This window comes from Peromyscus maniculatus, chromosome 1, assembly GCF_049852395.1.
Source record: "Peromyscus maniculatus bairdii isolate BWxNUB_F1_BW_parent chromosome 1, HU_Pman_BW_mat_3.1, whole genome shotgun sequence".
Lineage (NCBI taxonomy): Eukaryota > Metazoa > Chordata > Mammalia > Rodentia > Cricetidae > Peromyscus > Peromyscus maniculatus.
In genome coordinates, this window is record NC_134852.1 from 206,369,446 (window position 1) to 206,386,461 (window position 17,016).

The 17,016-nt window shown below is 50.9% G+C and overlaps 1 protein-coding gene across 1 annotated transcript in view; it reads left to right on the forward strand.

Moving 5' to 3' along the window:
* The first annotated feature begins 794 nt into the window (after positions 1-794).
* The window catches only part of Mxi1 (MAX interactor 1, dimerization protein), a 75,426-nt gene continuing 59,204 nt past the window's right edge, over positions 795-17,016 (forward strand). The window contains exon 1 of the mRNA XM_006992310.4: positions 795-1,201. Within this exon, the coding sequence (XP_006992372.1) occupies positions 928-1,201 (274 nt within the window). The 5' untranslated portion in view covers positions 795-927. The remainder of the gene's footprint in view (positions 1,202-17,016) is intronic.

A 17,016-nucleotide genomic window follows, 5' to 3' on the forward strand; every position in this document is an offset into this window, starting at 1 on the left:
CTGAGGAGTGTGGAGAGATGCTCACATCTCCTCCCCCTTCCTGGAAAATAACTTTGCATTTGAAGGGTTGCAAAGGAGTGGGTAATCTGTAACCCAGAGAGGGCAGCCTTGAGATTTCATCGGGCTGTGTGAATGTAAACACAGGTGGGTGCGTGTGTGTGTGTGTGTGTGTGTGTGTGTGTGTGTGTGTGTGTGTTTGCGCGCGTGCGCGTTCATGTGTCAAACGTTTGTGTTGGGAGTTTCTAGTTACATGTGCTGTTTCGATTCTCCCCGTCAGAATTGGACTTTTATTATTTGATTTTGAAAAAAAGTCTTAATATTTAGCTCAGGCTAGCTTTGAACTAGCGATCTTCCTTTCTCAACCTACTGAGAATTGGGTTTTTATCTAAAAATAATAATTTTTAAAAAACCCTAGCAGCTGTCGCTTATTGGGGACCTACTATGTGCCAGGCATTGTGCTGAATTATTTTACTGTGAAGAAAATCATTTTTGTGCAGATGCACCCAGAGACACCCGGAGTATTTTTTTTTCCATTCCTGTTTAAAGTGCAGCGCTCTCTACGCAGCTGGGATTTGGGGAGAGAACGGGAAGGGTGCTGGGATCGGCAAGGGGCGGGCCCTGCCTCCCTAGTCTCCACCATTTATTTTGACCGGTCAGATGGCGACAGACTCGCACTAGGACCCAGGCGCCACAGCGCCTCCGTCTGTCCTGTAGGTTCATTCAATCTCCCATACACACAGACCCACACAGCGAGAGCGACACACACACTCACACTCACAACTGCACGCAGCGAGGCTCGGGAAGTCAGGCCCGCTCCTTGCCCGGGCGCTTCCTCGGCTCCAGCAGGCCGGGTCTCCCAGGGGGCCCGCAGCTCGGCCGGCCGAGCAGCCCCGGACCAGGACCAGCTCGCTGGACCCCCGTGCCTCCATGGGCAAACGCGGGCGGCCGCGCAAGGAGGCGCGCTGCGAGGGCTCGGGGCTGGTCCCCGTCGCGCCCCCGGCCATGCCCCCGGCCGCGGCCGCGCCCCAAGCCCCGGCGCAGCCCGAGGAGCCGGCGGGGGCCAAGCCCCGGTGCCCCTTCTCGGACATTTTCAACACCAGCGAGAACTCGATGGAGAAGCACATCAACACTTTTCTGCAGAACGTGCAGATTCTGCTCGAGGCAGCCAGCTACCTGGAGCAGATCGAGAAAGAAAACAAAAGTAAGTTTGGGGGCCCGGCTGCTCGCCGGCGCCCAGCTCTTTCTTTCGCCCCCTTGGGCGACCCCTGTCGCCTGCTCAGCTCGTCCCCCCCAACACACACGCACGCGCGCGCGCACACGCACACACACACACACACACACACACACACACACACACACACACACATACACACGCACACATGAACCCTCAGCAATAAAGCCGATGACACCGGAGAAAGGACACGCACGCACGCACAAAGCTGCTAAAGATGTAACAAAGACAGCGAGGGGGAGAGGGAGCCTGTCGGTGCCTTGGTCTGTCCGTCTCGAGCAGGCCCGGAGGACGGCCTGGCCGAGGAGTGGGGGAGTGTTGTTGTTTGCTGACAACTGAGCTGCGAGGCTGCGAGCTCGTCCCTCCGAGGTCGCCTTTCTTCCTTTTTTTCCCCTTTTTCTTTCCGGAGCCTTCTCGGGCAGACAAGTGTTGTTTTCTTGTCGCTCGTTTCCAGGGTTGGGTGGGGATTAGAAGCTGAAAGTTGGAAACGGTAAGCAGAGCTCAGGGCTTCCAGAAAGAAAACAGATACACATTACAACAATAACAACCACCACCACCGCCGCCGCGAAACAGCTCTCCACGCCGTGGGCCCTGGCTCCGGCTCTTCCTCCTGCCTACTTCGTTTCTCCTCCCTTCCCGCAGCAGGACTAGGCTCAGGCCATCGTGTCTACTCCATAGTTCCCCTATTCCTCCTTGGCCCTGGGATGCCACGGCCTCTGGTCCCCTCAAAGAAACAGGCCGGTGGAACCAGGCAGCGCCAGCAGCTCTCCCTGGACCTGTGGTCCAGAGCGCGCTGGGTGTGGGGGACTTGGCGAGGGGGATGTGGCTAAAAGCAAACTTTAGGATTCCACAGAAACAATAGTTGGGGAAGAAGGTGTGGGCTGTTGTGTGCGTTTTCTTTATTTTCTGAGAGACGCACAGGGTGAGCAAGGCAAACGCCTTACTGGGTACCGTCTGCCCCCCCCCCCCCGTGGCGACCGATGCTAGGAACCCCACCCCGGCCTGGGCTTCCTTTCTGTATTTGTTTCATTTTTTGTTCCTGCCAGTCGGGGCCCCCAGCTCTCGCCAGGCATTCGACTTAGCACCCTAAGGGGGGCACGCGTGTGCTGCGTCTCCAGCACCGTCCTCAGAATAATAGCTGTGAGAAGGAAGCTTTTATACGGGCCGAGGGGGTAAAGACTCACAGAGAGGAGAAAACCGAGATGTGTAATCTGCCAGAAGAAAGTAGGAAGATCAATGAAAAGGAGCTGATTGCAACGTGTCAGATCTTGCAAGACCCCACCACCACCACCACAACCATCAAAACACAAAAACACCTTCACCAAATACACCCGGGCCTTTAGGGTTAAAGTAACCGAGTGTTGGCAGCGCAATTGTGGGGACTTGGTAAGATCAAAACAAGGATCTGTGTCGGGAGGTCGATGGTGCGATCTTTTCTTTCTCTTGTCGCCTCTTTGCTCCGAGTGCCTGCCTGGATTGCGAGAGGCACATCGCAGTCAGGCTGTGTGGCCGAGTAGCTGAGCGATTATTCATTGGGGTGTGTATAGGGGGGTGCTTTCGTCTGGAGAATAGTTTCTGAAAAGCCCAGGCTAGTGGGGAGCTGGGTGAAGAGGTGGTTTTGTTTGGTGCGTTTGCTTTTGTTGCAGGGGGAGGGGCACGATTTCTTTAGTCGTCCCCCTCCCGGATCCCCTGTCTCTGGAGTCTGTCCCGTGGCGCCGACTCTGACTCGGGGGGTGCACCCAAAGAGGGCACCTTGGCAATACTCAGCGAACCTCGTCCGTCCCCCCCCCCACCCCGTGCAATGAGATATATTAGGAGGTGGTCGGAGATCCCCCAGCGTCTTGTGCCGCCCCCCACTTCATACCCGCAGACAATCGGAGACCTACCTCCCCCCCCCCCCCCCCCGCCGCGCGCACCCTGGCCGCCTCCACCTCCTTGTTTACCCCGTGTCGGGGCTCCGGCGTGGCCACCAGTCACGTAAGCAGAGAGCCGGGCGCGCCCGACTGGGCTGCCCCGCGCGGGGCGGGCCCGTGGTGGCTGAGCCAGGGCTCCAGAGGCCGGCACAGTTGAGGGGCTTCCTCCCGGGCCCTCTCCCGGGGTGTCCGCTCAACAAGCCCACCGGCCCTGGAGAGGGGCTCCAGAGCCTCTGCACCCCAGTCAAAGTCAACTTCATGTGCGTAATCAGCCCCTCGGCCCGCATCCCCCCTCCTCCGACCGGCTCCCCGCGGGAGTATTTTTAGCACTCTCGCGTCTTTTCGCCGCTGCTGTTTGGCTCGAAATGACGTGATGCCAACAGCCCCCAGATTTCCCCGAGAGCGTGGGGCGCTGCGCCGTGCCTGGCTCGGCTGCAGGGACTCAGCTCCAGGCCCTCGCTCCCTCCGCGACAGCTCACGTAGGCGGGGGTGACCCTCCCGCAAACTCGAGGAGACCACCCGTCGGACCCCCCAGATTATTCTAACAGAAGCAGCCCACTCTGCCCACTTTATCCGCTCCACTCTCCTCCTCCCCCTCGCAGTCAGGGTACCCCCCCTCCCCAGTACGGCAAACACCGAGCCAGCCCTACATCTGTCTCGCTTTATTGGGGGCGCTTCTTCGCGCAGCCGGCGCTCGCCGTTGTTTTCTGCTCGCTGCACACAATGCCCGCGCGTCACGGCGGTCCGCGTGTGCACAGCAATAACGCGAGTCGGGGGGCGGGTCGTGCGTGCGCCGGGCTCGGGCACTGCGGGTCGCTCCGCGCGCGCGGGGCTTGTTTTGCTCCAGAGCTCTGCTTTCCGAAACGCTTACATCATTCAGTTGTTGAGGGGGTGGGGGTGGGAGGGGAATCTGGGCGTTCTGATAGGATTCCAGCATTTCCCTGGCCCCTGGCTTTTTGGAAGAAGTAAAGACCCTCCCCACCTATGCTTTGTAGTTATTATGATGGGGGTGGGTGCCCAGGTTTTGTTTGTTATCTGAGTCTTTTTTTTTAGGTCACTACTGCAAAGGGCATGGCTGGCGGGTTCAGGTGCACAACCTCCCCGCCTTCATTTCAGCGAGTTCCCCTGTAATCACTTGATCTCAGTTTCTCCGCCTCCTCCTCCTCCCCCTCCCAGCACTAGACACATGGTTTCCACATGGAGACAAACTTCTTTCCTCCGACTGGACTTGACCTAGCTGCATCGTCCAGCCAATCGGCAGCATCCGCCTCTTCTGACGTCACGCGTTGCTGAGGCCGGAGGCTGGGGGGCGGGGTCAGGACGTGAGCCAGGAAATCACTAGGCGCTGTAGTGCAGCCAGCTGGTCCAGTCTTTTCTTAAAGGGACTCTCTTCTTGGAGACAAGCCGGCCCTTTCGACTCCATTTCGGGTTCCCTGAGCCCTTCCCGAGATGCGCCGATAGTGTCTGATCACGCGTTCACACGTCTGGTTTTCAGTGTTTGCAAAGTACTCACTTAGCTTATTTTCCACTCTAGCCAGAACTACTTTTTATTGCCTCTTTGAGGTTTCCGTACTGGGAGTGTTCACCAAGTTTTGGCCGCAATGATGAATTATTTCCATTAGATGGGGTGATTTTCTTGGGGGAGGAGTTCAAATAGTTACTCAGTGTTGACCATGCACTATGTGCAAGGGAAGGGTTCCCTAGGAAATGCAGGTACAGTCTTCTGAAATGTCACCTGGTGTGAATCTATGAATCTCAAAAGCTTCTAGAAATATTTATCACGTAGGCAGTGACCCTGTTATGACAGACCCAGAAACAGCCTGCGGCGTCATCCCTTGTACACCTGTGGAATCCAGTGGAAGGGTAACAGTTACAGAGTACTACTTAGAAAAAGGTATATCTCTACTGTGGCAAAGCCAAAAACTTACAAAATAATTGTTACCTGAATAAAAACTGGAAGTTGGGGGTTGGAGAGAGGGGTCAGCAGTTGAGTGTGTATTGCTCTTGCAGAGGACCTGAGTTGTGTTCTCAGTACCTATGTGAGCATCTCACAGCCAGCTGTAACTCCAGTTCCAAGGAGAACCAACACTTCTGGCCTCCAAGGGCACTTCCACAGATGCACACATACATACACATATAAATCCTAAAAACAAATAAAACACCTGTAAGCCAGAAAAAGTTAAGGTGTTAGCTAAGGCCCAGAGGAGAAAGACAGCTCCAGTGTTTGGGGCAGGTGCTTTGGAGGCTGCCTCAGCCAGGCACGTGTGACCAGATAACAACAGAAGCCGCAGTTTACTCTCAGGGAGTGGACTGCCTGGGTTGGAGGTAGGGTGTGTTCCTAGGGGCATGGACAGGCCCTGAAGCACCTTCCTCCTGTTGGTATAGAAAGCTTCAGCTGGAAGTTGCTGCTGTGAGGTGTTCTTTGGCCCCACCCTGTCTTCCTGACTTAATCTCCTCTGCTTGGCCATGAAACCTCAACTCCTGTCCAGCAGGTCCACCAGCAAACAGGCTTCACAGTCCTGCCCTTGTGCTTGACTCAGTCAGGACACCCTCACTCTCCTACTCCCCAGGGTTTCTGTGTCCTACCCTTCCTTCATGACTAGGCTAATGCCTACCTCCTCCTTGAGGCCTATGGGCTGTTTCAGCTAGATGGGTGTTAATTCTTGAGTCAGCTTAGTTGAGAGTCTGAAATGCTTTGCAGTCCGAAGGAGCAGAGGTCCAAATTCCTACTCTGTTGTTTGGACACAAGTTACTTAGACTCTCTGAGGCTGCATTTTGTAAGTAGGGCATGTGAACATAATGATACCAAATCCCTTACATCATCGCAGAATGACTGAATCACCAGTTTTGAGCATTTCAAGCATCTGAAATACAGTACATGCTCAATAACTAGTAACTTATGGGGCTGGAGAGATGGCTCAGCAGTTAAGGGCTTGTTGCTCATGCAGAGGATCTGAGTTCTGTTTCTAGCACACACATCCAGAGGCTGACAACTGCCTTGACTCCAGTTCTGGGGATACAGCACCCTCTTTTGGCCTCCTTGGGAGCCTACATGCACTTGAGTCTCACACACACACACACACACACACACACCACACTTTTTTTTTTAATAACTTACCTGAACTTGACAGTCTTCTATTTGTTTCCTATGTGTTAGCTGTATCTTTGCAGGGAAAATAACATCTTGTATGTAGATGAGTGTAGTACATACATTCAGTTGGGTATTGAATGTGTGTGTGCTTCTTTTTGTTGTTGTTTTGGGGTTTTTTGTTTGTTTGTTTGTTTTTGAGACAGGGTTTCTCTGTGTAGTTTTGGTGCCTGTCCTAGATCTCACTCTGTAGACCAGGCTGGCCTCGAACTCACAGAGATCCACCTGGCTCTGCCTTGTGCGTCGCCGGTCGCCACCCCGCTGTGTGTGCTCTGGAGAGGCCAGTGGTATATATATATATCTTTTTTTTGAGACGGTCCCTTTATGAACCTGGAGCTCACCGAGTTGTTCACTAGTTCACTAGAATGGCTGTCCAGTGAACTCCTGGGATTTGCCTGTCTGCCCCCAGCACTAGGGTCACCGATGAGCGACCCCCCACCTGGCTTGTACATGGGTGCTGGGGATCCAAACTCAGGTCCTCACGCTTGAGTGGCAAATGCTTTACTCCCTGAGCTGTCTCCCATTTGTTAGGGTCTCACAGGATCAGGCTGACCGTAATATTCCCATATGTGTCATCCGTACAGTAGGCACTTGCCAGAGATTTCTTGATGGGTTGTGTTTGCCATTCCTTGGCTATGGCATGTGATCCGATTTGGAGGTCAGAGGCATGACCAAACCTGGGAATTCTGAGTTCTGATTGTTTGGGGGCAATAAGTCCAGGGCCTGCCAGGAGATGATGGGTCAGGCCTGGATGACTGAATCTACATTCTGTCAACAGCTGTGATCTGAAGAATGAGTAAGTTCTTGCTTAGAAAGTAGGGGACTAGAATAACTTGTGCTAAAATGGAGGGTGTTAATGTTCAAACAGGTCATATTTCTGCTGAGGAGGCATCTTTGGATGAATCTATTGATTCCATAATAAGCATTGAGTGTCTACTCTATGATTGCTTTTTCCCCTGCAAACACTGTTGGTTGATTCACAATGGGGTGGAGAGGTAGGGGGTTCATTTTCAGAAGAGTTGTGTAAAGATATTTGCTAAACTGAGCCCCCATTTCCTCCATGTTTTAGACTGTCTTCTTGGATTTGATGGGGGTTTAAAATGTGGTAGATGCCAGAGGTAGACTGTTGAGAATATCATTATGGCTTTCAGAACTCCAGAGCTTCCTGGTGCTGGATCCCCTATAGGGGACCCAGGCCATGAAGACAGGACTGAAGGAAGTTAAAGCTGAATTGAGCTGTCGCTGCCGTGGAGGCTTGGGGAGGAGGGTCCATCAGCTACCAAGGCAATTGCTCAAACATCTTCTGTCTTTAACTCAAACATTCTTTCACTGGCACTCCCAGATATGGGGGTCTTCCTTTGGAAATGGCTGAGCCAAAGTCTAGAGGTGAAACAGGGAAATAGAGGTGCCAGCACAGAGCAGCTGTGGCGGCTGATCACACTGCATGATAGCAGTCCCGACGACCAGTTATTGAATACTGAAAATGGTTAGCATGAGACTAGCCGGGTCTTATCTTTCCCAGTCCACAGCCACCCCACAGCACGTGCAGTTTTATTACCTCTAGTTTGCAGTGGGGGTTGAGGGACTGAGGAGTGGGGATGCCGGGTAACTTCCCCAAAGGTCATGAGCTGCGTTTGCCAGCTCCACAGCCCATAGATCTTCACCACATACACGTGGACTCGTTTTACAGCCGAGGAATGAAGTCCAGACAGGTAAAATGACTTGACTAAGGTCGCCCAGCAACACGAAGTGGGGCTGGTATCTGGAACACCCTGTTGGTTTTCCAAAGTCTTCCTGGACACGCCTTGTTTAGAAAAGTGAGACTCAAGACGGAGTAGCCAATCAGAGAGGGTTTTCTTCAATTCCTAGTTATTCAGCTATCCTGGCCTTAAATTCAGGGCTCCTAGGAAACAACTCCCGCTCCCGCTGCCTTTCCCAAGTCTGTCCTCTGGGCATGTTAGAGGACTTGGGGCTGTTGCTATGGTACTGAGGCCAACAGCAGGTTCATCAAATGCTAAGTCTTTTGCCAAAAAAAAAAAAAAGAAAGAAAAAAAGAAAGAAAGAAGGAGAAAAAAAAAAGCTAGGCCCTAAAGAAGCAAATTGGCCACAAAGATTAAGATTTGCGTCCATCGCTGCGGCTTTTTTGTTGTTGTTTTAGAGTTCCCCCGACTCCCCGCCCCCTTCCTATTCCTGCCACCACGACTTTCTATAAATACAGTTGGATAAATATTGATTTAAACTGCATTTCTGGAGGAGAAACACATGCTTGCCCTGGCTTGGTCTTCACTTAGACCCCACCAGCACGTCAGGCCCGACACACCTAACCCCACACGCCCTGGCTCCCAAGTGACCCGTTTTTTTTTGGGGGGGGGGTGAGTTGTGGTTTTGTGGCTTTTCGGTTTCTTTTTCTTTAAGGGAGAGAAGGAAAAAAAAGAAGCAAAAAAGGCACCAGCTGAGTAAGAGAGACATTCTGCCGAACAGGAACCAGCGAGTGGTTCCCAGGGGGCAGGAATCCCGTCCGCTCTTCCCCTCCATTTTCGGTTTTCTGTTTAAAGGAGGCAGGTGGGAAAGCAGCATCTCGGCCACAGGGAGCCCCAGCAGCCACAGGGCGCTCACAGCAAGGAGGCGGAGGTCCAGAGAGGGACGTGGCTTGTCCACAGTGACACAGCAGAGGCAGAACAAGGCCTTTCTGTGCCGTGCTCTTGTCTGTGTGATAGGAGAATGGGTCATAGATAGAGCCCCAAACAGCTTTTGTTTTACAGGTCAGGCGCTTGTAAACCCAGCACTTCTCAAGCCTGGCTTACTGGGCCCAGGGTGTGTCTGGTTATTGCAAAGGTCATTGCAACATTCTCAGTCCTCTTTCAAAATGAAGCTAATTTGACTTTGCTGCCCTAAGAAAACTATTTTCTCATGGATGAGGGCTGGTGGGGAAGGAGAAGACAGTGGTGGCCAGTCTAAGCCTTAACCGAAGGAGGAAAATTCAAGTCTTCCGGAGGGGATCAGGGTGGGGTGTGGTTCCAGACGCAGAGTGGGGGAAGAGAAAGAAAGAAGTAGGGGAGAGAGAAGAGAGAAGCGGCCCAGACCAGTGGGCACCTGCCTCTGTGGTCCTGAGCTAGAGGCTCGGTCTTTGCTTCCTCAACTTGGCAGGATGTTGTGCTGGGCCCCTCATTTGTGAAACTTTTTGAAAGTTCAGGTGACTCTTTAAGTAACAAGTCAGCAGGAGACATATAAACATATTTTAGGTCAGAGAAATTTCTCTTCGAGGCTTTTATTTTATTTGTGATTTCCTTGTAAACAGGTTAGCCTCAAACTCACAGAAATCTGCCTGTCTCTGCGTTCAGAGTGCTGGGATTAAAGGCATGTGTCACCACCGTTTAAAGACTTTTGGGATAAGACACTGAGTTACATTGTGGACTTAATGTGGCAATTCCACAGAGTCCTTCTGATAGTCAAAAGGGATTTATTCTGGGTTAACTCACAATATGCATAAGGGAGTTGGTCGAAGCCTCCAGGAGGGGTGGGGTGCGGTCCAACGAGGTTCTCTGGAGAACTCTGTCTTGGGCCACAGCACCAGCATCCAGCATCCAAGACCACGAGGTGACCAAGAGAGCGAGCATGTGTGCATCCCAGGTATTAAGGGGTCCACCCACGGTCACGGGGTGTGGGGTGGCAGATATACCTAGCAGTTACCTGCTGCCTCCTGGGGTGGTGCTTCCGGGGTAGAGCACAGACAACCACCCCTACATACCGGCAATCTCCCTAAATCAGTTATGTGCATTAGTCCATTTGTGTGTTAAGGTGTTACTTATGGAGCTCGTCTTTGTCTCAAGTTTGGAATGGTGCTAGGTTAGCAGTGCGGTTGTTACCTTCACATAGTGTGAACTCTGTTTCAACATCAGGGTTATAAAATTTAGTTACAAAACAGTCTCATATAGCCCAGGCTAGCCATGAAACTCACTGTGACCTTGAACTTCTGATTAACCTGCCTTTACCTTCCAGTGCTGGGGATTATAGGCTTGCACCACCAAGTCCATTTTATGGGTGCTGGGGATTAAACACAGGCTTCATGGTAGGCAGTCCACCAACTGAGCTACATCTCTATTCAGAAATTCAGTTGTCTCAAAGTGAATCCCAACCATGAGTACAGTATCTGAATTGATATTTGTGTATTTGGCTCTATACCCCAATATGGACAGAATAAAAACTCATCCCAAGGTTCCAAAAGGCATCCCAGCCAGATGTGGTGGCACACACCTTTAATCCCAGCATTCAGGAGGCAGAAGCAATGGAATCTCTGAGTTCGAGGCCAGCCTGCTCTACAAAGCGAGTTCCAGGACAGCCAGGGCTACACAGAGAAGCCCTGTCATGGGGCGGGGTGGGGGTGAGGAGTTCCTTCCTGCCTGCTGCCCCACCCCTGCACACAGCTGAACCCCAAACATTGAAAAAGCTTTATGATTTTGTGTTTGTGTTTCTAACTTCAGCAGATCTAATGGACCCTCCTGCGCTCGGAGGATGATTTCCACCAGGTCACAATACCCAGTCCACAGCCCAGATAACATGCCCTTGGCCACGAAGCACCCGTGTCTCCTAAGAAATTGAAGCACAGCAAAATTAGAAAGATAAACACACTGTCCTGAGGGAGGATGAGATTAGGAGATTCTAATTTGAACCAAGAAGGAGAGATTTGGACTATCTAGTATTTGAAATGTTTTACTTTGTGTATTTATTGTCATTACAAGGCCACAGGACTGAAGATGGCTTGCGAGTTCCGATAGACAGGCTATTGTACCAAAGTAGAGGGCAGGCCCGGGCTAGGTGACTTCTAGCCACACGTGGCAAGCAGGAGCTGGGGTTGTTCTTGTTTTTATCTCTGCAGGGGCCAGAGCTACAGAACAGCCCCCACAGCAGCCTGGCCACCCCTGCCTCGTTAGGCCCTTAAATTCTGAGTGCCATGTGTACAGCTTTCCTTCATCCTTTTTAACCAGCCACGCAAAGAGAAATATCTCAGACGGCCAAGAGCCAAACTCCGTGCTTGGTGCTCTGAGAGTGAAGTGTGTCAGCTCTCCAGGTCAGGTGCATATTCCAGTTCAAGTATTAGCCAGACAGAAACCAATACCCAATTCTAGTCTATCTCCTGGGAGTCTGATAACCAGGCTCCAAGACAGAGCTGACAAGTAAGTGCTCTCTTGGAATGGTGCAAATGCCCCCCTTTTACTGGGCATTTACTATGTGCCAGCTCAATGCTAAGCACGCTGTGTTAAATCCTCACAAACATCCAATCAGCAGGTCTGTAGTTACCTTCAATTTTAGAGCTGCCCAGAGCTTCAGCCTTAGCAAGGCTGGCTCACTTTCCCAAGCCCACATGCTAACAGTAGTGGGTCTGGGACTTAAACCCACTGTTCTTCCTTAGGGGCTTGGGGAGAGCCTTATGAGCTGGAAGTTAACAAGAGGCAAGAAATGGAATCTGGAGTGTTTGTGGTATGGGTTGAAGGCTCCAGGAAGATATCTCCCTCCAGTGACTTCCTTTTTTCTCATCCTAGAGCGGAGAGAAGCAGCTAGAGAGTTCCAGGGTTTCCAGCATTGACACAGAAGCCATTCCCTGGAGACTGATGGTCTGGGGTAGTTTTGCTTGCTTGCTTATGCCACCTTGCTGGCACCCTCTGAGAAACCCGCCCAACCAGTAGGGCACCTGTGGTGCTACAGGTTGGCTGTCAGGGCTGTGGATCCACACCCTGTCAGACTCCAAGACTTCCTGGGACGCCCCAGCTTGTAGGGCAACTGGGCTGGGTGGTGCTTGGCGCCAAGGGCTTCTGCAGAAAGGCAGTGTGGATTTCTTTTTTATTATTAAGGAATTTTTTATTCATTTTACATACCAACCACAGATCCCTCTCTCTTCCCTCCAGACTTCCCCCCACATCCTGCTCCCCATTACCTCCTCCAGCATGGTAAGGCCTTCCATGGAGAGTCAGCAGAGCCTGGTACATTCAGTAGAGGCAAGTCCAAGCCCCTCCCCCTGCTTCAAGGCTGTGCAAGGTGTCCCACCATAGGTAATGAGCTCCAAAAAGCCAGCTCATGCACCAGGGATGGATCTTGATCCTACTGCCAGGGGAACCCTTAAGCAGATCAAGCTATACAACTGTCTCACTTATGCAGAGGGCCTAGTCCAGTCCTGTGGAGGCTCCACAGCTATTGGTCCACAGTTCATGAACTCCCACTAGTTTGGTTTGGTTGTCTCTATAGGTTTCCCCATCATGATCTTGATGCCCCTTGCCCATAGAATCCCTCTTCTCTCTCTTTGACTGGACTCCTGGAGCTCGGCCTGATGCTTGGCTGTGGATCTCTGCATCTGCTTTCATCAGTTACCGGATGAAGGCTCTGTGATGACAGTTAGGGTATTCACTGATCTGATTACTGGGGTAAGCCAGTTCAGGCACCCTCTCCACCACTGCTAGCAGTCTAAGCTGGGGTCATCCTTGGGGATTCCTGGGAACTTCCCTAGCACCCGACTGTGTGAATTTCCGAGATGAGCTTGATGTCCAGTTGTTGCTGGACAGTGTGGGCCAGGTGGTTCCTGTCAGACCGTACAGGCCCAGCCTCCCCTGTCCTGAGCAGAGCTCTGGAAACAGGAGTGGTGTTGACTATGACCGGGTTCATGTCACTCACTTGCTGGAAGCCCTTCCCACCTCACTTAGGATGAAAGCCAAACTCCTTGCCGTAACTTTCATCCCTGCTGTTCCGAGTATAGGGATCTCTAGGACAGGCAGTCTTACCTCCCACATGTCTTAGCTTCCCAGGCTCCATCCCATCTGCCAAGTTAGAATCTGCATTTACCATGGTTCTTTATCATTTAACCCTTAGCCCACTTACCATGATTTACAGTTTTACTTGCTTCTCATCAGTCTGTGTGGCTAGACTATAGGCACCCTGAGGAGAGGGAGCAAGCTCCGTTTTGTTCATCCCTGCATAGCACACAGTGGATATCTAGGGACTGTTTGCTGAATGGATCTAGTCACCGCCTGTATGACTTTCTGGGCCTCATCTGTGAAACAGGAATCTCAGAGATGTGCTGAAAGTTGAAAGAGCTGCCTGGAGAAGCAGTGCCGGTGTGCATACAGTTTGTGGTGGTTTGAATGAAGTGCCCTCACAGGCTCTTAGGAGTGTCACTGGGGGTGGGCTTTGAGGTTTCAGATGCTCAAGCCAGGCCCAGTGTGTCACTGTCTCTTCCTGCTGCCTGCGGATGCAGAGGTAGAACTCTCAGCTACCTCTCTGGCACCAGTGTCTGCCTGCACACAGCCATGCATCCCGTCATGACAATAATGGAAACTGTGCCAACCCCAATGGAACTTTCCTGTGTAAGAGTTGCTGCAAACACTGACTCAGACACAGTTACATGGTAGCAAGTTGGTAAATGGATTCATTTTGTTCTAGGCTCTGTTGAGACTCCTAACATTCTAGAATCAAGGTTGGAGCTCCAAGTGGGGTGAGGCGACATCATCCATATCTTCAGATGAGCAAGAGCCTGCGTTTTTTTTTTTTTTTTTTTTTTTAATTGTAAATGCTGCACCTGAGGCTAAGCCTGAAGACCTGAAGCAGAAGGGGCTAGGTGTGTGACTTAGTGCTATGGCCCTACTATGGCCCTTCACCAGTCTGTGCCATCGGGAAAGGGGTGGTGATATCAACAGAGGGCGGGGGAAGGGCCACTCCTGGCGAGGCTCCTGAAAGGGAAAAAAAGAGAGTGGCCAGACCTAGGGCCATAGCAAGAACGTGAGGCCCAGTCTTAGCAGTGGGGTTGGCCTCTGGCAGAGTTTTAGGTTTAAGTTTAGTTAGTTAGTTTGTTCTTGTTTGAGTCAGGGCCTTATTACATATTCCCCCTGGCCTGGAACTGCTATGTAGATCAGGCTGGCTTCAAATTCACAGAGATGTGTCTGCTTCTGCCTTCTGGAATTAATTCTAGTATTAAAAGTGTGTCCCTTGGGGTTGGGGATTTAGCTCAGTGGTAGAGTGCTTGCCTAGCAAGCTCAAGGCCCTGGGTTCGGTCCTCAGCTCTGTAAAAAAAAAAAAAAAAAAAAAAAAAAAAAAAAAAAAAAGTGTGTCCCAAGACACTCAGCTCTTTTTATTATTTTATTTCATTTATTTATTATTTTTGAAGGCTTTAAAATCAAATTGCTTCTAATCGAGGTGGGGCTAGTCAGTAGGTAATGGCCTGCTGCACAAGCTTAGAGCCAGGGTTCCTTGTGATCCCCAGCACTCAGGTAAAAGTCTGCATGATTGTGACTCCAGCACTGGGTGACTGCAGGAAGACAGAGAAGGGTTGCTGGTTCTGTTGGCCATTCAGCTCGGCTGAGGAGCAGCAAGCTCCAGGTTCCATCGGCGACCTTGTCTCAAGAGGACACGGCAGGGAACAACAAGGCAGGACACCCAGAGTCCTCCTCTGACCTCTGAATGGGCGTGCACTCATATGCACGCGTGTGGACACACACACACATTAATAGGAAGTTAGTTTAAAAAAAACAGGGGAAAAAAAAGAATCTTTACACTAGCAAAACCTGAAAAATGAGCTATCCTGGTATGATGGCACATGCCTGTAATCACAGAACTTGGGGAGGTGGAGGCAGGAGGATCAAGGAGTTCAAGGTCATCCTTGGCTACTTAAAGAGTTTGAGGCTAGCCTGGGCTACATTAGACCCTATCTTAAAACAAGAATTACAATTTATTTATTTGTTTGTTTTTGTGATGTTAGGGATTGAGTCCAGGACCTTGAGAAGGCTGGGCAAGCTCTTGTCACTGAGCCACACCTCAGCCTTTTCTAGTTTATTCCTGTCCTTGAATATAGGCAAAAAATTCTAAATAAAACATAAATTATAGGTTTGAGCAAGGCTCCGAAAAAATAGCATCCCCTGGTTGACCAGGTCATGTGCTCGGGCATCGTTGACTTGGTGAGATCTACCAGCATAAATGACTACAAAAACAAATGACAGGAGATCACATGACACATTGAACAGCAAAGATGAGATCTTGAGCAAAGGACTCCCGGCATTCCTAAGGAAGGCAGCTGTGTCATAGTCAGGGCCCCGGGGTAGGAACTGTATCGCTAGAGAGGGACCCTGAGTGGGTCTGAGGAAAAGTGATTTGGGAGACCCTTTAAGAATGTTACTTAATTGTGACATTTAAAGGACCGAGGTTGGGGCCCCTAGGACCTAAAGGATCTGAAAACTTACTCCACTTCAGAGTGTGTGTGTATCCCTTTTCCTTTGAAACTTGAGTCAATCAGGAAAGAAAATTCTAGAGATGAGAAGGGAGCATACAGCTTAAGGCCTAGGTTTCAGCTCTTTCTCATGGGTACGTCAACTGTGTGGCGTTTGGTATGTTGGTATACTTCTCTGAGCCTGGGTGTTCTGAACTGAAAAAATGGACTCTTGGGCTGAGAAGTCAGTTTAGTGATAGACTTGCAGGACACAGACTATGAAACATTTTGGAGGAACATTCAATTGGCATCAATCTACCCAATCCCTTTTGAATTCCTTACCCCCCCCATGGGGCCCCCCCACCAGGGTTTGGTTTGAGGTGTGTTCTTAGTAAGCAAACTACTTAGAAGTGCACATTAACAGAATCCTGCAATGCAGACTTCTTGGATCCAAGTTCATGCAAAGAAAAAAAAAAAAAAAGGAACAGTTGAGAGATTAGTACACCGTTAAAATCACTGAAATAGGCAGCCGTAATAAGGGCTATTTAATATAATGTAAAAAACCCTTTTCTAAAGCAAGAGATGGGGTCAGGATGGAAGTCAGGTGCAGCTGTCCGAGCCTTTGCCGGTTTTCTGATCTCACCAGAAAAACTGGAGTTAAAAACAACAAACTTCCAGATTCAGCGCTCTGGGATTAACCACTGCCTCCTCTGCCACTACCCCCTCCCCGCCCTCTCCCTTTCTCCCCAGCCTGGGCACCTGGGTCGCTTGGTTCGTTTCCATGTGGTTGGGAAGTCAGCCGGCAGGCAGCCGTGGCGACTGGAGCCCTGGGAGACGGCAGCCACCTCTAGGGTTTAGCATTACGTCATCCCTTTAGACCCAAATTTATCTCGGCTGCACACAGCCCCGCTGCTCCGAGCTGCCGCTGACTTGAGCGCTTATGCTCTAAGTTAGACAAGGCTGACTCACTGGGCACAGCCAAGGCTTTCTGTAGCTCTTCACGTTTGTGGACCCTGGAGGAAGAGGAGGCTGCTGCCTTCATATGGGAGTGGGTGTATCTGTGTGTGGAAAAATGGGTAACTGTTCGTGCAGTTGATTTCTAGGACCTCGGAATTCATGCTCCCCTGTCCAAACCCTGGTTCTCTGAAATCATTACAGATAATTGCTGAAAACTGTGCCTACAAGGTAAGCACTTTGCAGATTCAGAACCCGAACAACCCCAGTGTCCTCAACAACAACGTCTGTGCATTGTAACTGAACTCCACAGACTTTTCCTCCTTTCTCCATCTCACCTGTCTGAGGAGACTGTATGCTAATCAGCCTCCAGGTATGAGTTTGCAATATATCACTTGGGAATTGGCATCTACTAAACTGTACTCAGGGAGTGGAAGGGCAGGAAGGACCCTAAAAGTGAGAGCTTGGACTGCCTCTTCAGAGGCAGACTGTCCCCATCCACCTGCGATTGCGGTAGAGCTGGGGGATTTTTGCTATTTTCAAATGGAGAGGGAGAGGAAGACACACACACACACACGAGAGAGAG